Here is a 15,477-nt window from a genome sequence, read left to right as displayed (position 1 = left end):
GGCACGCCACGGAGCCCGGAAAGGCTCCGACCCTGCGGAGACACCGACACACGTGAGGATTTGCTCCTGGCGAGGAGGAGACGTGGCTTACCCGGCGGCGGTGGCGGTGACGTACCGCAGAGCCCGGTCACCCGCAGCACATCCGTTCATCAGCGATCCGGGCGCCGGAGCCAGGCACTGTTCCTCGCAGCGGGCACGCCGCGCGGGGCAAACACCGGGAGAACCGGGAGCCTCATCTAGAGGGAAAAAGAACCGGAGCATCACCGACAGCTGTATGGCAAAGCGAACGGGGCGACTCCAGGAGACAACTCTGGGTGTCCCGCAGCTACGTGCCCGCAGCCGTACGGATACGCGGCTCTGAAAGCCCCGTTCCCAATCCCACCTCCCGCCGGTGGCCATTCCCTCCCAGAATTCCCACCTCAGGCCACGCGTCCCCGTTCCCCTGAGCTCAGCGCCTCCGGAGCTGCCCCACAGCGGACCAGGAGACCCCCCTGTCACGATATATGGTGCCTACATAGGCCGAGGTGCCTGACCCCCCCTCTCCGTGCCAGGGGACCCCTCCTCCCCCTCAGTGCCCCCCTGCCACAGGCTCCGTGCCCACACTCCCACCCTGGGCTGCTCCTGCGCACCCCGCAGCGCCGGGGGCTCCCTGCAAACCCCCCGGATTCACCCACTGCTGCCTGTGGGAGACCCAAGGCCAGACACCAGCGCTGCCCCCCATTCAGGGACCCCTCCCAAGCACTGCCCCCTGCTCAGGGACCCCCCCAGCGCTGCCCCCCGCTCAGGGACCCCTCCCAGCACTGCCCCCCACTCAGGGATCCGCCCCCCCCAAGCACTGCCCCCCGCTCAGGGACCCCCCCAGCGCTGCCCCCCACTCAGGGACCCCCCCCCAAGCACTGCCCCGCACTCAGGGACCCCCCCCCAGCACTGCCCCCTGCTCAGGGACCCCCCCCAAGCACTGCCCCCTGCTCAGGGACCCCTCCCAGCACTGCCCCCCGCTCAGGGACCCCCCCAAGCACTGCCCCCGGCTCAGGGACCCCCCCCCAAGCACTGCCCCCCGCTCAGGGATCCCCCCAGCACTGCCCCCCGCTCAGGGACCCCCCCCCCCAGCGCTGCCCCCCGCTCAGGGATCCCCCCAGCACTGCCCCCCACTCAGGGACCCCCCCCCCAAGCACTGCCCCCCGCTCAGGGACCCCCCCCCCAAGCACTGCCCCCCGCTCAGGGACCCCCCCCAAGCACTGCCCCCTGCTCAGGGACCCCCCCAGCACTGCCCCCCGCTCAGGAACCCCCCCCAGCGCTGCCCCCCACTCAGGAACCCCCCCCAGAGCTTCAGCAGCAGCACACGTGCCCCCCCCCACCCCGTCCAGGGACCCCTCCGACCCCCAGACCCCTCCCAGGGCCCCCCCCTCCATCAATGTGCTCTATTCCAGAACCCCCACTCTGCCCTGAAACCCATCACGGACCCCCCCACCCCACGGACCCTCCCTCAGCTCTCCCCCTCCCCACAGACCCTCTCCCACCCCACAGAACCCCCCCCAGTTCTGCCCCTCCACAGGTTCTTCCCCTGTCTCCCAACCCTCCCCCCCCACAGACGCCCCCCTGCCCCACAGACCCCCTCCCCAGACCCTCCCCCTCCCCACAGACCCCCCCTCAGCTCTCCCCCACCACAGCCCCTCCCCACGGACCCCCCCGGGCCGCCCCTCACCGTCTCCGCCCCGTTGCCCGGCAACGCCCAGCGGAAGTCGCTGGAGACCGGAAGTGACCCCCGCGGCACGCTGGGAAATGTAGTTCTCCTCCCGCCGGGGACTCCGCGCATGCGCAGAGCTCACGCTTTAAAATAAGCAGCTTTGGGAGGAGATGAACGTGGGGCAGGGTCTGAGCAGGGAGCGATGTTCTCGTAGGGCACGAACCCCCCACACCAGTGCCCTCCCAGAGCCCCCCAGTTTGTGTGTTCGCGTTAAGTCAAAATCTATTGATTTATTTATTCATTTATTTATTTCCCTTCCGTTGCACGAAGGTCTCGGCTCATCGGCTCTTCGCCGGCTGATGTTTTTGCTGAGGATACACCGGATTTGGAGCCCCTTCCAAGGACAAGGCTGCCCAGGGAGGTGGTGGAGTCGCCATCCCTGGAGGCGTTTCAAAACCGTGGGGATTTGGTGCTGAGGAACATGGTTTGGGGACCCTGGCAGCGCAGGGGGAACGGTTGGACTCGATGATCTTGAGGGTCTCTTCCAACCAGATGGTTCCATGATTCTACACCAGAGCCGGAGCCGTAGGCGCTCAGCGGTCTCCGTGCCTGGAGAGGAGACATCTTCAGCCCATTGGGTTTTAGGCTTGAGCAATGCTTTGGCAAAAGGGTTAAAACAGCCCAAACCAACAGCAACGCATCTGGTTAGCTGCCAAGGCCAAAACCACGTGATAATTTCCATCGGGGCCCCGAGTATCCTTAAATTACGGATGGAAACTCCGTCAGTTCCCCCACGGCCCCCCAGGTGGCAGTGGCCCCCAGCGGAACACAAAAATGATTCTCCACCAGAGTTTTTCCACTGAAACCTTTTTCTGAAGCCTGTGGCAAACGTATAAATTTGAAGGAAAAGGGTTGGTGGATTCACAGCATCAACCAGGAGTTTTACCATGAAAACCTTTTTCCTTCAGAATCGGTTTTCCCATGCCGGTGGGGAACGCGCGGTGCGTTTGGCGATGGGTTGGGCCATGAGGGCGCGATGGCAGCCGCGGTGCCAGTGCCAGCGGTTGTATTTCGTTGCCATCGTCACCGTGAGAACTTCCATCCACGTGAAACCGCGGATATCGGCGCCCTTCTCTCCCCAGGCGGCGCGTGGTCCCTGTCTTCCGTTCCCGAGTCATAGACATCGTTTGGAGACCAACATTTGGTGAGGTTTGGCAAGAGGGGGAGCAGTGCCAGGTGAGAAAGTACCCGCTGGAATTCCCTCTGCCACCCATTAGAGACAAACCAGCAGATTTTTGGAGGGTGAAAATGATCGTTTATTTTTTCCAAGGAACATCTGCAGTTTCACCAACATTGCACGGCGACAAAATTGTGTCTGTGCCGTCGCGGCGGCGCCCAACGCTAAACCTGAGCGAGGAAACCACGACCTGTGCTGTAACTGGAGGTGGTCTCCGTTACAACTGGAGGTGTCACAGTTTTACTTGGAAAAAGAAAAAAACTTGTTTTCCCCAAAAAGAAGTCACTAGGTGCCTGTAAATCACGTTGCGAAATCCTCCCACCAAAGGACGCCCTCCCAGCCCGCGAGACCGGCGGAGCCGACGGAAGGACGTTGCCCACAGAGCCAGAAGATGATTCTTGAAGTCAGTAGATCCGTGCAAGCGCAGCGCCAGTGGTTGAGCTGAAGCCTCAGGAGTCCTCCCTGGAGCTCGGGGCCCGTCTATATCAGCGGGTAAGAGGCATAACTGGCGATCCCGCAGTGGTTCCCGTGGTTTCTCGACATGCGGATGTAGCCCTCGTCGCCGAAACGCACGCCCCAGCTTTCGGGAGAAGAAACAAAGAAACCCAGGTGAGAAAAATGAAATCCCTCTTTCTGTGGGTGAAAGCAGCAGCTTTGCCAACAATTATCTCCCTCCCATCCGTAGAAACATCGGTTATAAAATTCCGAGGCAGGTCGGGCGGTGGGAAGCCCATCCCTCCAGACAGCGAGCGGATGGACAACGAGGGTTCCATGGCTTTTACCTGTTTTTCACCAGCCAGTAATCCTTATCGTTCAGGGTGCCGTAGCCGATGACGACCACCCCGTGGTTCACCTCCTGTGTGCACTGGGGGTCGTCGTAAACACCTGGGGAAAAAAAAAAAATTAAAAAAAAAAAGGAGTTTGGAAGCACGTCAGCAGACCACAAGACCTCGTCTTCGAGTCCTTCAACCTTCAACCAGTCAACCTTCAGCTGTCACTAACGCTGCTGTCTTAGGCGTCGTCATGTTGATGCCTTCATCCAGGAATTAAGCCCCAACTTGCCAAATTCCACCAAATTTCATCAGCTTGACATCTTTTTCCGTGTCTTTGAGAAAGACACAGAAGACTGTGAAGATCTCCAGGGTAAAAAACGACGTACCTGACCTGTACAAGAAGAAGGTGGGCTGGGTGGCGTCAATGGCGACGGAGACCGGGCCGACGTTGGCTACAGCGTCTTTCAGGGCTGCTTCGTCGCCGTACGGGAGCTCAACGTACTTGGAGCAAGTGGCGGCTCGCGCGGAAGCGTTGTACTGGCATGTCCCATTCTGGTAGGAACAAGGGGGAGTTGAGAAGAGGAGCGTGAAGGATCCACCAGGAAGATCTCAACACTTCCGAGTACGCGTTTTCTATCAGCCCTTTTTTACCCTGTTCTTCACTTTTCTTTGCCCACCGTGTTCCGCCACGTGGCGTTGCAGAGAAGATGGCCGGAAGGACCTGATGGGACCACCGTGTCCATCTCACCTCCCCACACCGAGAGCAGCCAAGCCGTTCCTCTGCCTTTTTTCTAGAAACCTCCAGTGACACCACTTCTACCACTTCCCTACAGAAACTGCCCCTGCTTCCTCATCCTCCCCATCACAAGGCTCCTCCTCTAAATTTCTCAATTTCTTAACCTAAATTCCTTCTGCTGTAGATGAAGCCCATGGCCTCTCGTTCTCCCTCTGGACACAGAGACCAGCGTCTTTTGTTTCTGTAGTTGCCTTGTGGATGTCTGAAGGCTTTTCTATCTTGGACTGAGCTGCTGTCGCTCGGACCTGTTTCCACAGGCCATGTTCTCAAGACACCAGGTCATTTCAGGGCGTCTCTTGTCTCTGGCCACCAAGACTCTCAGCACTGGGACCTTTATTCTCCTATGGCTCGTTCATGACGGCCTTGCAGCAGTCATGCAGCATCTGTTACGGGCAACTTTATAAAAAAAATAATTGTATGAGCATTGTCCACACCAATATCCCATTTTTCAGCTGCAGAAGATGGAACACAGAGAGCTGAGAACAGGAGCCAGGACTCCTGTCCCATTTTTCCCCTTCCGTGTAGCACGTTGCCTCATAATTTATGTAGGACAGAAATAAACACGTAGGAATTCTGGCTCCCAGTCCAGTCATTCACCTATGACCAAAAAAAAAGTCTGAAGGTCCCTTCCCTGGGTCTGAGAGGCTGAGAAGATGGCACAAGACCAGCAGAAACCAAGACAGAGGGAAATCAATGGGAGAGGAGAAGGAATTGCCACGTTGCTTCCATGCTTGTGTATTTTTCTGCAGATTTCCCGTGTTGCCCAAGTCTGATGCCCACCTGAGCCGTGTAGGGGTAGGATTCATCCGAGTCAATCCCTTGGTTGTCGATGATGTACTGGAAAGCACTGGTCATCCAACCTCCGCTGCAGCCTTTGTTGCCGTACATCATGGAGCAGTCAACGAGGTTCTGGGCGCTCAGGGACACCAGCTTCCCCGTCTTCAGCTTCACCTGGGCTTCCAGGGCTCCCACGGCGCTGAACGCCCAGCATGACCCACAGGCACCCTGCAAAGCCCCAGAGATGTTTGGGTGCTGCCCCGTGGCATCGAGACACGGGGAGACACGGAGAGAGCTTCTCACCTGGTTCTTCACCTCCGTGACGCATCCCTTCTCCCTCCAGTCCACCGTGTCCGGGACTTTGCTGCCGGGCTGCGGCCGGTACACGGAGGTCCGGTTTGGCCAAGGAGGAACGTTCAGCCCAGTTAACAAAGCTGCCACTTCCTCGCTGGTCTGGAGGAAAAGAGAACATCAGCTCGTGATTTCCTTGTCTCTGGTCTGGGTGTGTTGGAGGTGGATTTTGCTGGAACAGCCTGAGCTGCAAGAGTTGGAGGGTTTGGGGAGCCCTTGACTTTTCTTTTTTACGTTTAATTTCTCCCTGTTTGTTGGAAAGGGCGAGAAAAAGAAGACACAAAGCCTAACTCCAGCACCCAAAATCCCTGGAAGCTGGTACGTTCCACCAAGCAACACGACAACCTCGAGACATCGGAGAGGGACGATTCGCAAACATATATGATGGCCAGGACCTGGTCCGCACGCCCCAAACGCCGCGGTAAGGAGGTATTTCCTCATGCCAGGTTGCCTCATGCTGGCAAGTCGGGCACAGGAACGTCGCAGCAGTTTGTCCACAGCTGCCGGAGTCCACACGAAGAGGATGGGCTGAGAAGGGTCGTTGGGAGTTTTTCCACCCCCAACCCACTCATATTCCTTGTTAATTCAACTTGGCAGGGAATCAGAGGCAGAGACAAGCCCCTGCTCAGCGGCGCGCTGGCACCTACCATGTCTGCCAGGTGGTTCATGCCCAGCTGGTAGGAGTGCAGCCCCAGGGAGTGCTCCAGGTTATGCAGCGTCACCAGCCGCAGGTTCCTCTCCCACGTCGCGCGCCGGTGCCCGTCCTCTTTCTGAAACCAAACGCGGCCCCGGCGGTGTGCGGCGACGGCCCCCGCAGCCGTTCCATCCCGGTTTATCCCACAAAAGTAGTCGGGAGCCCCTGCCCAACCACCCCTGGCAGCCAGCGGTGCTTCGAAGCGTGGCGTGGCGCAGCGGACGGTCGCGCCGGAGCAGCACCCCAAACCACCTCCGCCTCCCACCGGGGCGCCCCTACCTCGTGGCGGTACTCTTTGCCGTAGGTCTTCTTCCAGAGCTGCCAGTGCCAGTCCAGCGCGGGGTCGGGGTGTCCCAGTGCCACCGCGAGCGTGGTCAGGAAGGCGATGGAAGCCAACAGCTTCATCCCGCTCAGCTGGGACCGGGGAGTCGGAGCGACACGGAATGCCCGCTGGGAGCCGAGGGCTCAGAGCCGGAGCCGCGCTTGACCCCTTAGTGACAAATCCGGTTTGGTAAGGGAGGCAGAACGGTGATGACATCCCTTGACCTGGACTCCCTGGCATGCCCTTCACGGGTTTTCTACACCAGCTGATGCCAACAGCTCCCGTCCTGCCTGCCCAGGCTGGCACCCCGCGGCGGCACCGCTCTCCTGCTGCGTACCCCCAGCCCCGATGAGACGGGAAGAGAAACCCCACCAGAACTACTTCCCTCGGGCATAGAAGTCTCCTGGACCCAACCCCTGCCCGTGCGGGCACCGACACGCAGGGGCACATCCAGACACGCGCCTCGGCTCACGGTTCCGCCCTGCCCGGGAAAGCCTCCCTGAAGGAAGCTTGCACATCGCCTGCGTTGGACAAACCTCTGTTTTCCAGCACAAAGGCAAAAAACGACCCTATTTTCTTCCAGCTGATGTCCACCACCTCCTGAGGATGGGCTACTCCGTACGATTCAACCACCCCGAGGGGGCTTGGAGAAGATTAGAGATAAGATGGAGTCAACGCTCAACATAATGTTCCTCCAGCGTGACTTCCTCAAAGCCCAGTCCTCCCAGAGGGCTGTCAAAACACAAAAGCACCAACGTACCTGAAAAAGCTTCTTCTGGTGGTGGGTACCGATCTCCAGCTGCCCCGCAGCCTCGGTGAGCGGGGCAGGACGGATGCCGGGGGACAAATCCCGTGTGTCCCCACTGCCGGGAGGACCTTTGGCACACGGCAGCTGCAACTCGTCGGGCAAATCACGAGCCAGGAAATGAGGGAAACGCTCTGATTTCGTTTTCGCTTCGCTGGGAGCCGGGCTGGCCGTGCCCGTCACGAGGCTGTTTGAAGCTCGACCCTCAGTACCACCAGGAAACGGCTGCGGACGCGGGTTTATCTCCAGCATCCCACGAGTTAGTGGCGAGGCTCTCACGGTGGTTTGTGTGGCTCGTTGGGCCAGCGGGCAGGAGCGGGGCTCGCGCTCCTCTGGCACAATTTGTGTATTTTTGTGACTCGGTGCTGAGTTGAGACAGGATGAGGCCAAGCACGGAGCCCTGGGTTGAACTGGGTAGACCTGAGCTCCCATCTCACCGCAGCGACGTACCAACCAGCCCAAAAGCAGCTCTTGGGACGCAAAAATCAATCACATTTATTCCCTTTTCGGCGGGGAGGCGCGGGTGGGAAGAGATGGTTGAGATGGCGTCACGGCAGGGAGCTGAGCCGGCCAACCTCAGTGCCGCGGGGACAGCGGGGACGCGCTTCACGCGCGTTGACGTGGCAGACGGGCTGAAAAGGGTGACAGCAAAGTCTTCAGCTGCCTGGAAATGATGCTCCAGCCTCTTCTCCGGGCATCCTCCGGGTTCCCATGGAGGATGGGTGGGCAGGAGGGTGCGTTTCTCACCACCATGGGATGTAAACTGGTGGTGAGAAACCACCTTCTAAGAGAGGAGGAGGAAGCAGAGCTGCGTCTCGAGGGCTGTGAAGACGCAGCTGAGTCATTTTCTAAAAAGCAGCTGGAGATTGCAAGAGTTAGCGATGACAACAGAGAGCCCTCCACCCAAATAATTGAAATAATTCCCGACGGATTATCCCTTATTAGCGGGACGGTCACGCGGGACGAGGCGCTCGAACGAGCCGACCGCGCTCGCTCCCGATTGCCGCGGTGTATCCGTAGGAACGTGGTGGGATTCCTCAAGGAGGGAAGGTGGGAGTGGAGCCAGGCTCGCTCAAGGTGAGTGGTGGCATCTCCAGAGCTCGTCCCGAAGCGGGAAGCTCTCTGGATCCGGGGGGAAGCGCCGTAGCTGGCGATCCCACAGCGGTTCCCCTGGTTCCTCGCCATCCGGATGCAGCCCCGCTCACCGAAAGGCGCACCCCAACTTTTGGAAGAAGGAAGAGGCAAAAAAATCAGACAACGGGAGGTCACCACCTCCTTCCGCGCCGTCCCTCACCCTCACTTTTGTCTTTCCCCATTCCTTTTTTATTTTTTTTTTTTTACTAATTCATGCTTCCTCCCCAGCAGCCACAGGAACAGCCAAATTCGCATCTTTTGGCCAAAAAGGCTGAACCTCCTGACTGCTTCTCTGCCAGATTTTGCTGCCGCTGACTCTTCTAAGGTGGGGGCAGAGGAAAATCACTTCTTTTCGGAGTGCTGGAGCGAGTTAAAACCACCATGGAAATACCAGCTCCAGGCGTATGGCTTCGTTTTGCATCTTAAAAATCCTTTTTTTACAAAAAAATCCTACCAAGGCCAGAGGGGAGAGACAGAGGAGGACACTGGTGGGGTGTAGCCCGGCTCTGACATGAGGACAAAGGAGCTTTGTTGACAGAACTGCCCACAGTTGGGTTTTTTTTGTTGTTTTTAGAAAAGAAAATGGTTTTCAGTTGCTGACTGCAGCTTCGCTGACATCGCAGGTTTGGGGTTTTTTTTGCAGAGATGTGTCTGGCCGAGCAGGACGCTTCCATTTCAACGATTTGTTTCTCCTTCTGCGTTTCAAACCGTGAAAAACACGTTCACAAACACGTCCTAACGCGCGGCGCAGCCCGGCCGCGGTGACCCGCGAGGCTGTGCCGAAGGAGGGGGCTCACCGGCGCGACCCCGAACCAAACCGGCTCAGTTTCCGTCTCCGAGAAGCGCCAGCCCTTTGTGCTGACTCAGCACCCAGGAACGCTGGAAATCCCATTTTTTCTGAGCCAGCACCGAGGAGCCGGGCAGGAGCGTTTTGGGTGACGGACGGCGATTCGGGTCTATCGGGTTTCATCAAGGGCCCTTTACGCCGCGGCGGCGACGGGTCTGAGCCCTAAAGGATGCTGGTGGGCATCCGACGGCGCATCGCTGGCACGTCCTGGCAACCCTCAAGGTGCCCCTCGGAGCAGAGGCTGAAGGGAAAAGCTGCCAACTTTTGGATTCAGTCCCCGAATCGCCGCCCGAACGGGGCTGAAATTCGCTCTCCGGGAGGCGTCGCCGATGCCGTTGCCGAGAACGAGGACGCCACGAGCCGAAACTGGAATAATTTATGGAAGTTGGGTCACGGGAAGGAAAGCGCAGCCCTTTCTTGGGCTCCTCTCAAAGACCCACCAGCTGTGTGGGGCGACGGGCATCGATGCTGACGGAGACGGGCCCCACGTTGGCGACGGCGTCCTTCGGCGCGGCGTCGACACGACGTACCCGGAACACGCGGCCGCCCGCGCCGCCGGCTTGTAGCGGCCGAAGGAGCCGCGCCAAGGAGGGCGAGATGAGCCCCCCCGGCAAGCGCAAACGGACCGTTTCTCCGTGTTTTCCAGCCAAAATTCACCCCGGGAGATGTCTCACCTGCCCACCCAGCCACCACGCAGCTTCCCAGGGAGCCGGGCTCGGCCTGGGGATGGGCACGAGGGGCCTGGCACAGCGCGGCGCTGCAAGAAGGTCCCTCCGCGCGCCGCAGCCCGGAGCCGGCGAACGGCGAAACGCCCAATTTCACTTTCTTTTCACAGCGGTCTGGTTTCAGCCCACCCCGACGGCGCATCCTGACAGTGGTTTAACTGGTGTCCCTCATCCTCCTCACCGCGCGAGTGGGTGGGAGAAACTTCTTTTTAAGCACCGAAACTTTTTTTTGGCGTGAATTTTCAAAGTGAGCATCACCTTCCCTTCCAGTCGGGGCTCACCCTGAGCATCCCTGCATCATTTCTCAGTTTGCTGTGTTCAAAGGAGCTCTCGGGTTCAGGATTTTGGGGTGACACCAGGATTTTGGCTGCAAAACCCCACCCAGCCCTGGCGCAAACGTTCGCGCCGAAGCCGCGGCACCGCAGCCCTTTGCCACCCCGGTGCCGGCGCAGCCCAGAGCAAACCGCAGCTCCAGCGTTTATTCCCAAGTGTTTATTTTAAAAATAAATCCGTGTCGTTCTCTGCGGCCCCCACGGGGATGCCAGGTGGGGGGAGACGGACCCGCGTTCTCCGCGGGGGGGATGTTCCACCCGCGGCGTCCCCACGCGTTCCCGGAGGCCGCCGCGGGACCTGTTTGCACCAGCGTCTCCGGATGGATCAGATTCTCCGGAGTCGGCCAAGCCCAGGCTCCGGCGTCGGCCGGAAGGTAGAACCGGGCACACGCGGCACCGGCACCGCGAAGGAGTCCCGGGAAAAGGGAGTTGGGGGAAGCTCATCGCACCGTTCATCTGCGGCCGAGGGGGGTCTCTCCCCTCTCCTGGGGGGAGATTCCTCGTGGAGAGGCAGAGATCCCACCCCGGAGCGATGCCACATTCGGAGATCGGGAGCAAAAAGGCTGAGTTTGAGCACAGGGAAGCGGGGAGGAGCGGCTGGCCGCGGCGCGGGAGGGGAGGGCGCCGGGAGCGCTCACATTTTGGGGAAGCTGGCGAGGTTGGCGACGCCGCAGGCGTTGTTCCTGTTGCGTGCCAGCAGGACGTAGCCCTTGTTGCCCCACTCCTCGCCCCAGCTGCGGGGAGAAAAGGCGAAGCCTGAGCCGCCGGCGAAGCCCACCGCGGTGAGAAGCAGCCCCGCCGTCCTGCCGTACCTGTTCTTGATGATCCAGTGCTTGGTGCCCTTCTGCGCGCCGTAGCCCACCGCCAGCACCGCGTGGTTGATGTTTTCGGCGTTACAGCTCTCGTCGTAGTACACGCCTGGGGGACAGGGCAGACGGTTACGCTACGGATAAATCATCTGGCCGTGCCTCAGTTTCCCCAAGCTGCACTGCGGCCAGTGGGCACTGGAGGGGGTTTCCCTCACCCCGGCTGTAGAACTGGAAGGAGGGCAGGCTGGCGTCGATGCCCACGGAGACGGGCCCGATCCTGGCCACGGCTCTCTTCAAAGCCTTCTCGTTGCCCTGGGGGATTTCCCGGTAGCCGCGGCACTTGGCCGCCTTCCCGGTGGGGTTGTACATGCAGCTCTCGTCCTGCGTGGGACCAGAGAGACGGGGTTGGGGCAGCAGTCGGGGGGAGAGAGGGGAGATGGGGACCTTACACCCCCCTCCCAGCCCCGGACCTGGCCGATGTAGGGGTAGGCGTCCTCCGAGTCGATGCCGCGGTTCTGCCGGACGTACTCGAAGGCGTTGGTCATGTAGCCGCCGCCGCAGCCGTCGTTGTTGGCCACGCAATCCACCAGGTTTTGGGGGCTGAGGGACAGCAGCTTCCCCGTCTTCCGCTTCAGCTGCCCCTCCAGCGCGCCCACCGAGCTGAAAGCCCAGCACGAGCCGCACTGGCCCTGCGGGGACGCGGTGGGTGATGCCAGGGTGCCGCCCCGCTCCGGGCACCCCGGGGAGCACCCCGCTTACCTGGTTCTTGACGGGCGTCACGTAGCCTTTCCTCCTCCAGTCCACGGTGGCCGGGGCTCTCTCGGTCCAGTCGGGGACGTAGAGCGTCTCGTTGCGACGCGGGTGGCCACGGGGCACCTTCAAGCCCGTCATCGTCCTCACCACCTCCTCGCTGGTCTGGGGAAGGAGCCCGCGGTGGGTGGGTGGGTGCAGCCCTGGGGCTGGTGGGCAGAGCAGCACCCAAGGGTGCTCGGTCCCCTCTCAACCACCGCGTTACTGTCCCCCGTAGCGACACTCACCATGTCGCCCAGGTGGTTCATGGCCAGCTGGAAGGTGCGGGCGCCCAGCGCGTGCTCCAGGTTGTGGGCGTTGATGTACTTGAGGTTCTTCTCCCAGATCAGCCTCCGCGCCGCCTCGTCCGCCTGCACCGCGGGGTGAGACGGCGCTGGGCGGAGGGGTCCTGCCCACGGCCCCAAGGACACTGGCCCCATGGGGGTGTCCCCAGCTGCCCCCCGGGGGCTGTTCCCCTCCGGCGGGGCTCTGCCGTACCTTCCCGTTGTACTGTTTGCCGTAGGTTTTCTTCCACAGGTCCCACTGGGCGTCCAGCTCCCGCTCGGGGTGCGGCTGGGCCACCACTGCGGGGAGCAGCAGGGCCAGCAGCGTGGGCCACCACATCCTGGGCAATGGGGACAGAGACTGAGCCCGGGAAGGCTGGACGGGGGGACGGGACCCTGCGCCCACCCCCATGTCAGGCTACAGGGGCCAGGACCCCCGGCCATCCCGGTTCTGGGCCATAGGGGACCCTGCGCCCGCCCCGTTACCGAGCCATGAGGGACCGGGACCCCGTACCCACCCTGGGTGGGACTGGGACCCCGTACCCACCCCAGGAACAGGCCCCGGGAACCAGCACCCGCTGCCCACCCTGGGTGGGGGCCGGGACCCGCCACAGGCAGCGCTGGCCGGCGCGGGTGTCACATGAGCCGGGACAGCTGGTTCCCGTTACCGTCCCGCTGGCGCCTTCCCGGCAGCCCCGAGCCAGGGAAACCGAGGTCTGGGGGCTCCCGGAGTGGGGGCACAGGCAGGGGGGGACCCCAGGCACCCTCCCCTCCCCTTACCCTCCGCCCCCCGACATCCACTTTCTTACCAGACCCCCAAGACAGAGCAGGGACAGGGACACCAGCCCGAGCCTGCAGCCCCCAGCCCCGCTCGATGCTCCGTGCCTCAGTTTCCCCTTTCACACCTCTAACAAGTCCTGGCGCTGCCACGTAGGACCCTGCTCCCCCCAATCCCGCACTGGAGTCCATTTCCCTGGGGGCAAAACCCCCCCGACTGCCCCGGTGACACCCCCTGCCCACCCACTGCCCCTCTGCCACCCCACTCACCCTGGCATCGCGGTGTCAGCGGGAGGACGGCGCAGCCTGGGACCCAGGGATGCGGGTGCGGCGGCCGCAGCGCTTTTATGCCGCTGGATTGAGGAAGTCAAGAGGCAGCTGGAAAATTTGGGCAGTCGCCCGGGTTTGCGCAGGGTTGGAGGGAAGGGGGAGACCGGGGAGGGGGGGACGCGGCAGCGGCTCCCTCCCGGCTTCACGTGATGCTGCGGGGCCGAGCTGAGTCAGCCCCGGCCACGGGCCTGGTCCTGCCCCGGGGACACCCTCCGGCCCCAGTAACCCCCCCCGAGGACACCCTCCTGCCCCAGCAACACTCCCCAGGGACACCCTCCTGCCCCATGGCAGAGGGGCTGCGTGTTCCCGGGAGCCCCACGGTCCTCCCCAGCCCCCCAGGGAGGGCTGGGCACCCCCTTCCTTCAGAAGATGCCCTACATGGCAGGATTAGACCCTTCCCAGCAACTCCCAGCATCGCTGTGGGACACGTGGAGCCAGGGCCAGGACCTTCACCTCTGCCTCAACATCCCCAGCCCAGGATGGCTTCCCCTGCTGCCTCCTGTCAGGGCAGGATTGTGCCACCCCCCTGTGCCCAGCCCCGGGGGTGCGGGTACAGCTCAGGGGGTCTGGGCTCATCCTTGACCCCGCGGGGAAGCGGGGTCGGACGGTGCTTTCTGCAGTGACTGGCACCTCGTCACGCGGCTCCCGCCGGGACGAGTCAGAAAACCTTGTTCACTGCCCGGAAGGTCCCGGAGTGACCCGGTGGCATTAGTTGCCCGTCCCAGGCATGCCACGCTGGGGCCATCACCATCATCATCACCGCCATCATCATCACCAGCCAGCTGTGGGTGCGAGGAGGGACCATCCCAGGGAGCAAGGGGCAGAGTTAAGGGGATGGATACCAGCTGGAGCCACCTCCAACCTCCACCCACGTCACCCTGGCACGACGGGGGTCCCCAAGGAGAGGGACCCGGGCCCCCCCTCATGAGCTCACCCCTGCCAGGGTGGCTGAGTCAGCCCGGGGCTCCGCCATGGACTCATCGCCCCGAGCACGGGGCCCTGACTCGGCCGCGCGTGACGGAGCGGCCACGGGAAGGGGAGCGGGGGGAGCCTGGCATCTGGGGGGGCAACACTCCTGGCAGAGGGACGCGAGGCCGGGTATTCGTCCCTCTCCGGCTGCGTGGCACGAGAAAAATCCGACGATCCACAAAGCTGGAGATCACAAGAGGCTGCCAAACCCCGGCTGCGAGTAATTCAGAGGAGGAGGAGGCAGGAGGAGCTCGGGAGGAAGGCAGGGCCCAGGGGTTCGGCCCGTCTCGCGATGCCAAGGGGGGTTTCTGGCCATGGCAGAAACGAGACAGAGCTGTGGAAAAGGGAAAGATCTTGTTGGAAAACCTCTCACTCCATATAATCATCGGCAACTCCCGCCACGAGCCGGAGCCCCGGGCGCAAAACCAGCCCCTCGTGCCCCGAGGGGGTAACTCTGCCCGCGGCTCCGTCCTGCGTCCCCCCACCGCTCCGCAACCGGGCACCCCCGCGTCAGCCCCTCCAGCGGCGCGGGGACCCCGGGGCCCCATTTCTGTAGAAATGGGAATTTTCCTCCTCCTCGGGCAGCCAAGTGCCGCTCCGTCCTCCGGCTGGCACGGCTCCGATGCTGGAGCATGGCACAGCTCAGTGCTGGTCCTGCAGGTGCCCACTTCGCCCCGAATCGGGCACTGCCAGCCTGACTTTGGGCACGTGGGATGGTTGACACCTCACTGCTTTCCAGAAGAGCTCTTCCGTGCCCCAGAAAACCCCATGGCCACAGGACGCGGTGGGCGGCTGCGGGCACCGCAGGGCCCATGGTGGTAACGGCTGGTGGCATCTCCCCGGGGTACGAGGACAGGGGGAATGGATGGATGATGTTTCCATCCATGATGTTTTGGATGGCGAGATGTTCCCAAACTCCCTCACGGGAGGTTCCCACCTTTCAACAGGTAAATTTGGAAGTGGTGTTGGAAGTGAGAAAGAAAATCCAAATTTAATTTTTCCAACAAAAGCAAGAGAGGGGGGGGAAAAAAAAAAAAAT

The 15,477-nt window shown here is 61.7% G+C and overlaps 2 protein-coding genes across 3 annotated transcripts; both read right to left on the bottom strand.

Annotated features, from left to right (window-relative positions):
* Nucleotides 1-3,314: 3,314 nt before the first annotated feature.
* CTSS (cathepsin S) lies at nt 3,315-6,720 on the bottom strand. 2 transcript variants are annotated; one of them, XM_086628319.1, is made up of 7 exons: nt 6,595-6,720; nt 6,269-6,391; nt 5,574-5,723; nt 5,274-5,498; nt 4,084-4,249; nt 3,707-3,809; nt 3,315-3,504 (listed from the first exon to the last, which is right to left on the bottom strand). In XM_086628319.1, the coding sequence occupies exons 1-7, from the start codon at nt 6,718-6,720 to the stop codon at nt 3,405-3,407; spliced, it is 993 nt and encodes a 330-aa protein (XP_086484445.1). In that variant the 3' UTR covers nt 3,315-3,404. The 2 variants fall into 2 exon arrangements, with proteins under 2 accessions (XP_086484445.1, XP_086484446.1); XM_086628320.1 differs by lacking the exon at nt 5,574-5,723.
* Nucleotides 6,721-11,114: 4,394 nt separating this feature from the next.
* CTSK (cathepsin K) lies at nt 11,115-12,702 on the bottom strand. Its single transcript, XM_086628341.1, has 7 exons — nt 12,577-12,702; nt 12,327-12,449; nt 12,049-12,204; nt 11,760-11,978; nt 11,505-11,670; nt 11,293-11,398; nt 11,115-11,214 (listed from the first exon to the last, which is right to left on the bottom strand). The coding sequence occupies exons 1-7, from the start codon at nt 12,700-12,702 to the stop codon at nt 11,115-11,117; spliced, it is 996 nt and encodes a 331-aa protein (XP_086484467.1).
* Nucleotides 12,703-15,477: the final 2,775 nt, after the last annotated feature.

Source organism: Tauraco erythrolophus, chromosome 30 (genome assembly GCF_009769465.1).
Source record: "Tauraco erythrolophus isolate bTauEry1 chromosome 30, bTauEry1.pri, whole genome shotgun sequence".
In the NCBI taxonomy this organism is placed as follows: domain Eukaryota; kingdom Metazoa; phylum Chordata; class Aves; order Musophagiformes; family Musophagidae; genus Tauraco; species Tauraco erythrolophus.
This window is presented reverse-complemented; position numbering and strand designations above follow the sequence as displayed.